At 38.5% G+C, this 13,695-nt stretch overlaps 1 protein-coding gene across 8 annotated transcripts in view; it reads right to left on the reverse strand.

Annotated features, from left to right (window-relative positions):
• MYO5A (myosin VA) overlaps nucleotides 1–13,695 on the reverse strand; it is a 103,768-nt gene that overhangs the window by 53,241 nt on the left and 36,832 nt on the right. For all 8 annotated transcript variants that reach the window (XM_035553823.2, XM_035553827.2, XM_035553829.2 and 5 more), the window contains exons 5-6: nucleotides 4,831–4,987; nucleotides 680–823 (exon numbers count right to left, since the gene is read on the reverse strand). In XM_035553823.2, coding sequence (XP_035409716.1) covers nucleotides 680–823; nucleotides 4,831–4,987 — 301 coding nt within the window. The remainder of the gene's footprint in view (nucleotides 1–679; nucleotides 824–4,830; nucleotides 4,988–13,695) is intronic.

Genomic DNA, 13,695 nt, shown 5'->3' on the forward strand with positions numbered 1-13,695 from the left:
ACAGCAAGTTTCTCTTATTTTGGTATATACAACAGTACTCGTATAACACCCTTACACAGTACAAATTGTAATTATTTGCTTTATACCTTTAGGCAGACAGTCAAGGGTAAGTCAATTTTTACTAAGCTCTAGACTATAGAGTAAGCAAATATGGAGAGGAAGCATAGGAGACTAAAAGGTTGTAGATCTGCTCAAGTATTAAATACCAAAATGAAAAGAGTTAAAGAAAGATTAAGTTACATATTCTCTTAAGTCTCATTTGTGATTATTGTGATAGCAGTGGGTTTTACCAAGAGATTTAAAGTGAGCTAAGATGGCAGCTTTACAAACCACAACAGAAAGCTCTTGAGCATGAGTATTTCTGTTAGGTTTTGAAGCCTGATCCTATAACACTATGGCAAGCACAAACTCATATCTAGCTGTGCACTGAAGATATTTCTTGTTAAAATACACAGCCTTTTTAACACACATTTTTACAGCTATCAATAATTCATATACTGAAGAGTGACATGGTTTCCTTCTCTCCTCCTTCCCCACACGTGCTATAGTAAAAATACGACATTAGAACCACCTCTGACAAGAGACACCTAACATCAGCAAGCAACAGCTTTTTTTTCTTTTTTTTTTTTTTAAAACACAGTCACACAAATATAAAATGAGAAGATTGCATCAGTATTACCTGAAATACCACTCTTGACTTCTCCAGGAGGTAAGTTCTCATGTTAGCACCAATGATTCGATATCTCTTATCAAAACCAATTTCAATGTATTTCCCAAAGCGACTACTGTTGTCATTCCTTGTTGTTTTGGCATTTCCGATAGACTGAAAAAAGGGAATTTTGTAAAGGTTGAAGAACTATTAGAAATTATCATATCTATTTAATTATCTACATGGCTCACAAATACATAAACATTAATTTGTCCAGTTTTCAAAACAATCAAGAATGATCTCTGCCCGGTCATCAAAAATATGGTTATTTCATTGACATGAGATCTGGAGTTGATCTTCCTAGTAATGATTTCACTTCCACATACTCTCATTTTCCAGCTAAAAAATCATTTGTAGTCTTTTAAAAGGAATTAAAGAGTCTAACAGAAACCTCACATAGAACAAGTTTTCTTCTAAGAGTTTAATAAAACTGTATCTATTATTTCACACTGTATATATTCGCAATTGTATGTACAAAGATACATGTATAGTACTTGCAACCTGTGTAAATCTACCTATTGCAAAGCCATAATCCAGCAAAACTGCCCCTATACTCTTAACAGTTTTATTGCTATTATTCCAGAACCAACTATATTTCCAAACTCCCTCTGCAAAAATACTGTTATAAAATATTTACTGTGTTCCTAAATATAATCTAAAAGTTAGCATGTACAGACCCATGTTGTTTGCCTCAAACTAAATTCCTTCAATAGCAGATTGGCTATAGATTCCGAGACAGTCTTCAGTTCTGTCTTCAATGCGTGTGTAACTTATTTAGATTACTTCAAAATAGCTTTATTCATAATAAAAAATATTTAAGGTATGTCTTCAATAGTATGTGGTCCTGTGATATCCAGGGAAACGATAGCCACAGTTGCAAAGCAGTGTTGGTGCAGCTGTGACTTATGGCACCTCACCTGTGTTAGGATTCACACCACTATGGGTACCATACTGGAAATATCAGAACTTTGAGACATGCAAATCACAACATGCTGAAATTCAAAGGAAAGAAGCTTTTCTTCTAAATGGGATCATATTATAGTCATCATATGGCAATTCACCTTTCAAAAAGTCCGAAAGATATCTCTGTTTCAAAAGGAATAGCATTTGGTGTAACTCTTACACAGCACATTGTCTTTATTCATATGCCATTGTTTATGTGATCAAGTACCTAACCCTGAAATGCACCACAACTAAAAAAATGCAGAGCTGTATCTATGTCCCAGGTTTTTTATTCACGTAGACATCCATAGGAACTCTGTACTGAAACAAATTTGGGCAAAACCAAATGAGTACAAATAGCCATGCTGAGTATCAGTATTCCAAATCTGTAAGCAGAAGAGCAGTGAATCTGTAAACGCTAGCAGGGTACAGCATCAAAAGCTGGGATTAGACTTTCAGAAACCACATTACAGCAGCAGCAGCACACACGCCTGGCCAAGCAGATGTCCAAGTGGTTATCAGATGAACAGTTGCTATAAAGGTTGTAAGACCAAATTGCATCTTTGCAGTTCTAAGAAATAGTGAATTCACTCAAACTGAATGCATTCAAACTGTATTCTTGTGTTTTAAAATTATTGCTACCATGATGTATTTTTTGTTGTAGGTAGCAATGTAACGTTACAATATTTTCAGAAAACAATTATTACTTTGAAAGGACCTATTCCAAAGTCCCATGCCTGTATGTATGAACACAGTTAAGAAAGTCTTCGGCATTATAATGACTGCTGACCAAGGTACCCAGTAAGCTGTACACTTTGCATAGCTACACAGGGTAGCAAAGAAAGAGAGGAAGGAAGTTACATATAAAGATATGTTTTAAGACTTGACTATTTCTACATTTGCAATAGACAGACTGTATATAGTTATTAGCTACAAAACTAATTACTCAAAAAGTTGCTAGAAATGTACAATTTATAATAGTCACTTGATATTAGAGTATTTAGTAAGCAAACATGATGTGAAATTCTGACAGTAATGGTGATTGTGGTATAGAAATTAAAAAATTAAAATTGCCTTCTGCTCAACTCAGCAAATGTGAAGTTCAATGTTTCTAAATTTCATTACTTAGCTTCTTTCTGATTTGTGCTTCTGCTGATTTACCAGCTGAAGAGTTCAAAACATTAATTTTGCTACCCCAGTCTTTGTGTACAACTTCACATTTCACAACACTTATTTTAAAGGTTATTTAAAGCTCAAGTGTTAGAAGTTAAAAGGGTAACTTTCATCCAAATATAACTTCTAAAGTAATTCCAACTTTAGATCTTCACAGGTTCAAGAAATCATTATTCCTAGAAAATAAAATGAAAGTGCCAACAAACCTCAACATGGCCAAAGACAGTATAACACTAACGCTGGAGCAGTGAAAGGAGTACTCAGGGACTAGCTCACCCGTGCAACACTCCTAATTGCTCCCACGGGCCCAGGCTGCCACTGCTGGGGTAGGTGCAGCTCAAGACAAAGCTCAGCACTCCTGACTTCTTCCCATCACTTGGTTACTCAACAGCAGAGCCCACTGCCCATCATGAGACAGCTCATTTTATCCCACAAAACAGTTTCAAACCACCACACAGCACTACAAACCAGGCATGATTACCTTGTGACAGAACACACACAACTGTGATGGGGCAGCTATAGCCTGAGTATCATGAACTCCTCATGGCAGGAGGAAAAAAAGGAATAAAACACAGTTCATTTTTTAAAATATCTGAGGAAAAAAAAACAATGACAGCATCTTGCATTTCACATTTCACTGTGTGCATTCCATTTGCTCGTGTCTATCCATTAATAATTCATAGTATTGCATAGAGATGCTAAACATCTAACAAGACATCAATCATCCAAAGCATTTTCTTAGTTAATGTGCCTTCTTAGCTTGTGCATGTTCATAGACAGAGCTATTTCTCTTAAGAAATTCCCCCAAGACTGCTTATCTCTGGTGAATCATTTCCTTATACAAGGTTCCAGACAGAGACCAGAGGAGGGCCACAAAGATAACTAAGGGCCTGGAGCATCTCCTCTCTGAAACACGGCTGAGAAACCTGGGTCTGTTCAGCCTGGAAAAGAGAAGACAGAGTGATCTATCAATGTTTATAAATATCTGAAGTGTGGGAGAGAAATGGATGGGGCCAGGCTCTTTTCAGTGGTGTGCAGCGATTAGACAAGGGTCAGTGGCCAAAAACTGGAACACAGCAAGTTCCATACAAACATGCGTAAGAACTTCTTTACAGTGAGGGTCACGGAGCACTGGAACAGGCTGCCCAGAGAAGTTGTGGAGTGTCCTTCTCTGGAGATATTCAGGACCTGCCTGGACACTTTCCTGCTCAACCTACTGTAGGGAACCTGCTTTTAGCAGGGGGCTTGGACTTGATGGTCTCCAAAGGTCCCTTCTAATCCCTACGATTCTGTGGTTCCTTAACTTCAGCTACAACTTGGATCTACACATGTAGGCAAAGACACAAAAGACAGAAAATAATTCAGATCAGGTTTTCTGCTTGGCCATGACATCAGAATTACAGCATCTCCTGAGCTTCCTGTAGAACAGAGATTCTGAGCAGTAGGGAACTGTACATGTTATCCTGCAGTCTACTGACAGCGTCCGTGCTCCCAAGCCAATGGCTTTGGGACTTGACTACAGTTAGCACAACCTTTGTTGTACACAACTGAAACATTACGGTCTGAGCTAGTTAATTGCCAAATTACGTCTTCTGTCATTTTTCCCCTCTGAAACTGTGTACATCTCATATAAGTTTGCTTTCTCAATTTAACTTCCATGATGACATTTTACTAAAATTTAGTAATTACTTTATTCAACAACCACCAGTATTACAAAGCTGAAAAGATTTACAGCAGTATTCCTATAAAAGTACTTTGTTATGTGAAATACTTTAACAATACTGTAACATTACTCCATCTCTCACACCATTTCATAAATACTGCTCAAAATAATGATTACAGCACTTCCCAGTAAATGGATTAAAAATGAAATTTTAAAACATATTCAGTCTGGGTTTTTTTGATGCCTATAAAAGTAAGAATTGATCTCTTTACTGAATACTTATGTTAGCCCCCAAACAATTACTGCAACTGAAGGGTAGGAGTTAGTGCAGTAGCTCTCTTACCTCCATTATGGGGTTGGAAGCCAAGACTTTCTCCTCAACATTGGCTTCACTGGCAGATCCACTGACCGTGGCGAAGTACCTCATGGCATACTTGGCAGAGACTGTCTTCCCTGCCCCAGATTCTCCACTTACAATGATTGACTGATTTCGCTCATCTCTGAAACACAAAGACATACCGATTACCAGCTATTCTCTCAAGGACACTTACGTTTTATGTTCCCAGCTTGGCAACAATCATTCTACCATAAATGTTAGCAATACAGCAATAATGTAAAGCACGTGGCAGATACAAGGCTGTCAGTGATAAAGCTCCCTGAATGGCTAATTGGGCTGCTGGTGACCAGGATGCTCATTCAGGACAGAGGCTGCCCCTGCAGTTCAAGCAGCCATCATTTTGTTCTACAAAACCTGACTAAAACACCTGTTACCACCATAACACTATGTTCTTCTGCAGCTACTTCTATTCAGAGTGTCTGGTAAAGCACCTCACTAATCAGTGCTCATTAGTAAAGATCATTAATGCTATCTTACAGATAGAGAAACTAAGAGCAGAGTTAGCAACAGAAACCCTTCATCCTTCTGATCTAATCCCCAACTTTTCCCAGAATTGTTCTGAATCTGAAAAATTCAAGCAGAACCGTTCAGGGCACAAGTAGCAGCTCTGGAGCAGAGGATTCCTTTGTTGTAAAGATATTTCTTCTCATTATAAAAATAAATTTCTAAAAAGGGATCTTAATTTGCTAGGCAAGCAATTTTCTCTCACCCCAAAGAGGCCTCTACCCATAAACCCTGACTGTATGACTGAAAAATAGACTACAAAACAACAGTGACAGAAATTAGCATTTCTATAGCCTGGCTCTTTTTTAAAATAAAAAAAAATACATGACTTACACCATACTGTATATTTCCAAGATTTAAAAGAATATTTCAAAATCCTCCTGTGAGCTGGGTGAGTTTAACTCTGTCTTACATACTGGAAAATGGATAAAGAAAGAATAAAAATTTACCCCAAAGATTTAGAAAGCTGGGTGGGGATTTAACTAAAGAGTGTAGCCAAGCCCCAGACCAAGCTGCACTTACAGTACTGTAATGGTGGATAAAAGTTCAGGCATGCATATATGTTCAAACAGCATATATGAAGTCTGCACAGTCTCCAAATGCCTGCTGAGGCCACAAGTAAATGCTATGCAGGGGAAGTGAAGAAATATGCAGGAAAAATCTATCCGTGGTTTCTGTACCCTCAAGGCCCTCCAGGAGGTGTGGGGTTCTACTGCTGACATTTAAAAAAAAGGTGCTGATGAAAATAAGAAGCTAAATTACAGATCACATGGTTGCTCTCAAGCTGTTACATATCTTCAAAAGCATCCCCAAGCCTCCAGATAAGAGCACAACTCCAGCATCTACTTCATGCTGCACACGGATGTAGGCTAAAGGGAGCCCTGGTAACATCTCCTATCTGCGAGAGCCAAGGTGTGATTCATCTAACCAAAGGAATTCATTGGGTAAAGCAGGTTCTTCACATTTTGGTAAAAGGAAATGGCTGGATGCTGCTTTAAATTTAATATGAAAGTGTTAAGATCAAAGCAACCTAATTTTGTGTTCTCAACTTTCCTTTAACACACAGGATAGGTGCGAATGACTACAGCACAGTTCACACATTCGCATACAGCAAGCTGTCGGTCTCAGTGGGAAAAGTGGGAAAGTGTAACTACGCAGCTTGGTGCCAGGTTATGGACAGCCCAGGTTAGGTATGCCTAACTGCCAGGGATGCCAGCCCTGGGCATGGGGAAATTAAAACATGGGCCTGATAAGACATCTCCTTTACCAAGGGCATCAGTATGGCAGCTCACAGCAGAGACAAAGACTTCCATCTGGGAAAGGAAGAAGAAACACACTTGCTTCTTCCTCATTCCCTGCTCCCAGAGTTCATCCGGGGTGGATACACATGCCTGTGGCTCTGCATATCAGGGGCCAGAGTGAATTATGCTGGTGCTCATGTTCAAAAAGAGATGCAGAAGGACATGAGAGAAGTCCAACCAAAAGCGTGACATTTAGGCCTAAATGGGACAATTGACAACACACAGTCTTCCTCTCACACAGACAGTTCCTGCAATGAGTCAATAACAGAGAATAATTTCTTCACAGAACCAGCAGTTTTTCTTCCCCCGGTGCTCTTTGATGTATGAAAAAAATCCCTAAACCAATACCATTATAAAGTAGGAAACTTCTGGTCTGATTTCAGGAGCTGCCTAGCACAGGAAGTCAGCAATAACATAGGCTTTTCATTTCTAGATCACCAGCTCCATTTCATGTATTAAATATTGCTAAATATGTGAAGATTTGTTAAACTCAAGTCCTGCGAAATGGATCCTCTCTGATGATTAATGTTATTTTTAGCTTAGTTCCCAAAGTACAGAAGGCTTTCAAAAAACAAAGTAATGCAACCTCAGTAATACACTTTAACAAAACTGTCAGGAAAAAAAAAAAAAAAAAAACAACAAAAAAACCACCATACTGTGCTGCCAAGAAAGGGACAAAAAAATAAGTGTGCCTCATGGTAATTGTCACTTCCCTGAAGGATCAGCTCCAGTAGCTGAGAAATCCCACACGAGTTCCATCTACTGCTCCAGCTGCAAGGCACGAAGGTACACGTAGTGAGAGTGGCAGGATTCGATGATATATCAAGTTTATTACTGCTATTCAAGAAGCACTTTCCAAAATCATCAGGTGATTTACAGAAATATCTTCTGGAGCTGTTATGAAATAGGATCCTCATGTTTTGAATACTAATAGGAAACTGGTAAAAGCACATTAACATTTTAGACCTGAGCAAGTCCCCGAAATCCTCCCAGCCTTCTGTTTACAAAGATGCTTTACTACTCATATAGAGAAACAACGGCTTCATTTTAGAGAATGAACCCACACCCATGCCTCATCTTGCAGCCTTTCCAAAGCTATCAGTACTGAATTGCCAGTCACTGCCCCATCTCTCCTCATCCAACAGCTAATTCCAACAGAGACACTTTACCCAGTCTAGTGTGTATCAAAGCCTGCCTCAAAATTGCCTTGAGGCCCTCCCTTATTATTTCAATCCAAACAAGCACTGAAAAAGCAAAACCAAACAATGTGCATGACTTCCTTCCTTGCACAACTGGCATACTTTTTAATGAAGAAGGTGGAGAAATTAACAGAAACTGAGTGGAATTAGCACAAACCAAGACAGAGGGCAGACCATCCAGCACATATGTGTGAGCATGCAAAGCACACCCAGCTTTTGTCATCGGGTTGGGCATTCAGGAACAGCGGGAAAACACTCATCTCTTCAGAGCACTTCCATGTTTACAAAGATGATAATAAAAAACAAGGCTGAAATAATTCCTCCTGAAGAATACTGTTGCTAATTAGCCTGGAGTACCCTCTCCCCACACCATGAGATATGAAGGTCTCCTCTTCCCATGGCACTCCTGCATGTGCTCAAAATAAAGGATCCGTTCCTATATTCCAGTATAAGTACATATACACACACCTTTTGGAAATTTGCTTAGAGAAGATATGGCTGGCTCTGTGTGAGCTAGAAAAGCTGCTGTCCTCTATTCTGCAATGAATGTTTGTATTTGCAAAAGCTAAGGCAGTCATGAGAAACAAAGGCCTCTCACTGTCTGCAGCCCGAGCCTCTGGCATTGCCCTGCCAGCGCTCCATTCACTCTCAGACTCCCTTGTCCTCACGAGTACATCAGTCTATTGTTTGGATTTAACACACTGCAGTTGCCATCCTCTAGTACATTATTCTTTCTGCTTTTTGGCACAGAGAGAGGAAAACACAGCAAAACATCCAAGATCGCACCCAATGCCTAGAGAAGGTGCGAGGACAGCGTAACGCAGCACCCCACAGCAGGGTCAGCGGCTGCTGCCACAACCCCAGACAAGACTTGGCACATGAATGTCCGACCAGGCAGCAAGATACTCAAGTCTTCAGAGAAGGAAGGCTGGTCCTTCCTGGCAGCCATGGCACCTCTGCAGAGAGGTCTTCTACACCGCTGAACTTTAAGGAAACAGAACGCCACATAACTGGGAAAGAAAACACCAGCTAACAGAATTTGAATATATTGGCCAGTGCATAAAATGTGCAGAGAATATATTTTGGTTTAGTACAAACAACAGTTTAAAATACCTCTGCTTATGCCAAATGACATCTTCATAATCAGTCTGTATTAAAAAACAAAGAAACAAAAGACAGAAAACACAAAGAACGTTTGAATTCTTCCTTGCAGATAGAAATAACAACTTTGGAGATATTTTCAGTTAAATCACTAGTCCTCAACCTTTGACCTGACGTTCTGAGCACTTAACATGTCACCAGTCGGAAAAGAAGCACTATAATTAAAATTTTCAGCCAATAAAACAAGTAGGGCAACAGTGTTGTGTGTGACACCACTTAGCAGTCTGATGCCACACTCTATTATCTGTGCAATACGTCTCCATCTTCCTGCTTCTCAGTGTAGAGCACATAATTAGATGATTTTGAAATGAAGATTACTTCTGAATGGAGGGAACTTTTTAATTATGCTTTTACAACGAGAGCTGAAGAAAAGCAAACTGGGAGATGAGAAGCTGGAGTCCTCTTTCACAGAAGGTGGATAATGATCACATCCAATGATACAGAAATACATTACAGTGATATGATACTAAGCCAAACTAGCTTGAAAACAGACATTTAATCACAGCAGACCGAAACAGATCGACTGTGAACAGCCCACCATTCACAGAAATGTGAAACATTACGTTCAGGTATCAGTCAGGATCCCAGTCAGCTTTTGCCATTTCTGAACAGTGCACAAGGAAAAGGGAATGACAAAAACCAAAATAAAAATCAGGGTTTGCGATGATAGGCCTGGCCATTTCAGAAACAAAATGATGGGCTGAGATTGCTTTCAGCAGCAGAGGACTTTGTTCAGCAATCTTCCATATCCTTCTCTCAGGCCTACACTTCAAGCATTGTGGAATGATAACAGCTAGTTCTTGTCAAATAGTGACACCCTATGGAATAAATAACTGATAGTATAATAATAAATATAAACAATTATAAATATAAATAAATATAAATAAAATTTAATATAAATATTATAAATATAAACATAATTATAAATAATAATAACAACAACAACAAGAACAATAATAATAATAATAATAATATAGTGTTATCTATCACAAAAATGATGTCTAACTTAGAAAGGCAATATTCAGTCACTGTATCCAACCTATACACAGCTCTATTCTGTGGCAAGTAATGGTCATACAATGAGCAATAAATGTCACTAATTTTTCATCATCATCATAATTCCAGTAGAAGACAGAAACAGATTTGTGCATAGGCTGGTAAATTTTAAATATAATTTTGCTTTACCTACCAAATCCTGTTGACAAGGCAATATGTTCATGAGGAATTTTAATGTCAGAGTGCCAAAACAGAATAGATGTAGACTTCCTTACCTAACTACTGCAAGCTTGAGATTACAACCTACATTTCAGCAGGGCTTTTTTTGTGCTTTGGAAAACCATTGCAAATTCAATACTGAAGACAGCTTCTGCTCAAAGGAGATTCAGCACTGGAAAAAAAGAGTTCTACAAACTGACTTGAGATACCTTACATGCAGAAAAGGGTTTTGCAGAATACAAATGAAATGACAGTGCACAAGAAACCAGAAAGTGGCTTAGAAAAAAATAATCTCGTTTTCAAGACATGAAAAAAACTTTGTTGAGGATGAGCATACATCTTAACGCTTAATTTTAATAGCATTGACCACTATTAACTTTAAATTCTGTATTTCATAGAAATTGAAGAGAAATGCTTTCAAAAGGGCTCAGAGTGGAAGAAGCTCTACTCCCATGAGGTCACAGCTGCCAACCTTAGTGGAAGCAAGAGTAACACTGTACACATCAGAGGTGCCCAGTGACAAAGTGCTGCAAAAAGACCTACTGATCATTGCTAACTGTCATCAACTTTAACTATTTCAGCCGGCCAATGGAAAAACTGAGACAAGTAAGGAAAAAAAGTGTAAGAAAATAAACATTAACAGTTAATAACACTAAAGGCAGAGTTGCCAATTTTCAGTGTTTATTCCTTAAGATAGCTGTACCTTCCTGAACCTGGTTCCCTCAAAAACCAAACTAGCTTACTGCGTTACTGCCATTATTTCATAGCAAACTGTCCAAACATCAGGATAATCATGACATATAGATTGAAAAATCCCTACAGATAACTTTGTTTACCTTTTTCCCCTATACATCCCAAAAGAAAGTCCCTCTTTGAAGCAGGAACACTAAAACAGTTAAAAACCCATCAATACATATTTCAGAGGGGATTAAAGAAGCTCAGAGCTATTTAATTTAATCATCAAAGCACAACATTATTTTTGTGTTTTATTCCTTCCTATGACTGATGCATTAGATGTATCACTTGACCTTGTCTTTCAGACTCATGACTCTAAAGCAAATAATGTCAAATAGATGTATATAAGCACACACACCACAAAAACATCAGCCTGGGAAAACAAACAAAAAGAATACAGAATTATTGACATCAGCCTCAATACACGTATCAATCCATCCTTACCCAAACCACCTGCATCTCTGCCTGGCAAAAGTGTATCATTAACCGCTGATTTTAAAAGATTTTGATGTGGACTTCAAACACTTGCCTGTGATGCACTACTTCAAAGCTGAGCTGTCTTAATGCCACATAACATAGATGAGATTGGCAGAAGAGATCAGAGTGAGACGTCCTTCGTTTAAATGGAGAGACCAAATAGAGCTATTTGATGAGAAGAACATTAGTGCCTACTTTGCCTTTCATCCCAAATCATCTACATCTGTTAACATTGAGGACACTGCCAAGGTGCTGATGTTTTTACAGAAGCTTCTTGTCAGTGTGGCTTAAGGGAAAAATATGGCCTGAAGGTGGCCAGAGCTAAGAGGTTTAATTAAATCTACTACCATTTTTTGTGGGGTGGAGTTGCTATTGGTTTATTGTTTTAATTTAGAGTAACATGTTTAGGTAATGGCTAAGGGCGCCGTCCCCATGTCATATGACAGATTCATTTTTTATTTAAATAAAAACTGCACAAACTGCTGCTCAAGGCCTGATCCCACGATCCGTAAATACCAAATCTCCTCCTGCTTCAGTGCAAGACCAAGACCATGATAAATAGCTTATTTAATCCAACAGAGACAGTCTCATCAACCTGATCTCACTGTTGCTACTCTACTGCAATTCTACAGTAATGGAGTAGACTTGTAAGCCTGAAATTGCTTTATATTTTTCAAAACTGAACCCTGATCAAAGTATGTTAACGACTAACCTGACGCAAACTCCCAGGGAAGGAATCTGTGACTCAGGGAACATTTGGGACAGTTTCTGTTCTAAGCATACATATGTGATTACCTTTTACATCAATGTGAATCGTGCCCATCAATGACAGAAAAGGAACCTGAGTTTGTTTTCTGAGTGACACATCATCCTACAGCTGTATTACCGCAGCAGAAAAACTAACTCAAGAGAAGTTGAAAAATAATGACATCGATGAAAGGTCAGATAGGATTAATTCTGAAAGTCTGGCATGTTTGAAATCTTGTTGTACTTCCATCAACTGCAGCTACTCCAAGAGTCACAGGATTAAACACTAAGCACTAACACAAACTTAGCTTAAACTAAGTGAGACATTTTACCTTCTGAAGATTTTCAGACTGTGCAAGAATACATATACACATGTGCAGCTGGCAAGATTAAGTGTCTCCAGCAAGGCAAGCATAACACTGAACCAAGTAGGCACCCTATTTTTTGCAATCAATCTCTCAATATCCCAGCTGCATATTTGTGACAGCGTTGTGACCAAAATAACCCATAGTATCTGGAGCCAGAACATTCACACATCTTTGTATCTGAGAGCATGACTAAACAAATACATTTATTAAAAATGTTTCCTTCTGTGAGGCAGCTATAGCAAAAACAAGAGCACAGAAAAATTTACCAAATAATTTTCTCATTGATAAGATGAAATAAAACAAGTTTATACAATGCACTGAAAATAAAACCAGCATGGAAATATTGTAACTGCTTTATCAATGTTCCCAAATAACAAATAGAAGTGATGATGTTATGGGAATAGAGAAATGCATCTAATATGCCACCTGTTCCAAACAGCTTTTTTTCTTGGAGTAATTATCAACACAAAGGATTTCAAATTTCTTTCTTGTGAAATCCATCAGCTTTCATCAAGATAAAGTAAGAATTCTCTGCAGTATCGAATGCTTTGTGACCTTCACAGAAAGCAACTTGATTAACTTACTAAGAAATTTAGGAAGGAACTTCCCAGCCCCAGCAGGCTGAAGGGAGCGCAGTCTTCAAAGGACTGTGCATTTTCAAATACCAGAAACAGGATGAGTAGTAGAAGAATGGCTGGGAAAGAACAAAACATTGAGGTGCTATCAGAGGAACAGAAGGGTAAATCCATGGTATATGGATAATGATAAGATTTTGCACACCTCATCTGAAGACTCACTAAATAGGTCTCACTTCAATAAATTGAATTGGATGGAGCATTTTCTAAAACACCAGTGATTGCAAACTTAAAACCAAAACATTTCCCAGAACACTCTTCTTCAGCACAAAACATGGTTTTGGAGAGAGAAAAGGATTTTATATTCCTGTAATTCACACTACATTGTTGGACATGGCCAAAGTGCACGTGCAGGTGAAGGACACAGTATACACCCATGCATTTCTCTACAGGAAGTTCTGGACAGAAATGTGGTAACCTTAGTCACAGTGGCCTTTCAGCACAGAAATGCAAACAATAGCTCAGAACA

Source organism: Cygnus atratus, chromosome 11, assembly GCF_013377495.2.
Source record: "Cygnus atratus isolate AKBS03 ecotype Queensland, Australia chromosome 11, CAtr_DNAZoo_HiC_assembly, whole genome shotgun sequence".
NCBI classification, from domain to species: Eukaryota; Metazoa; Chordata; class Aves; order Anseriformes; family Anatidae; genus Cygnus; species Cygnus atratus.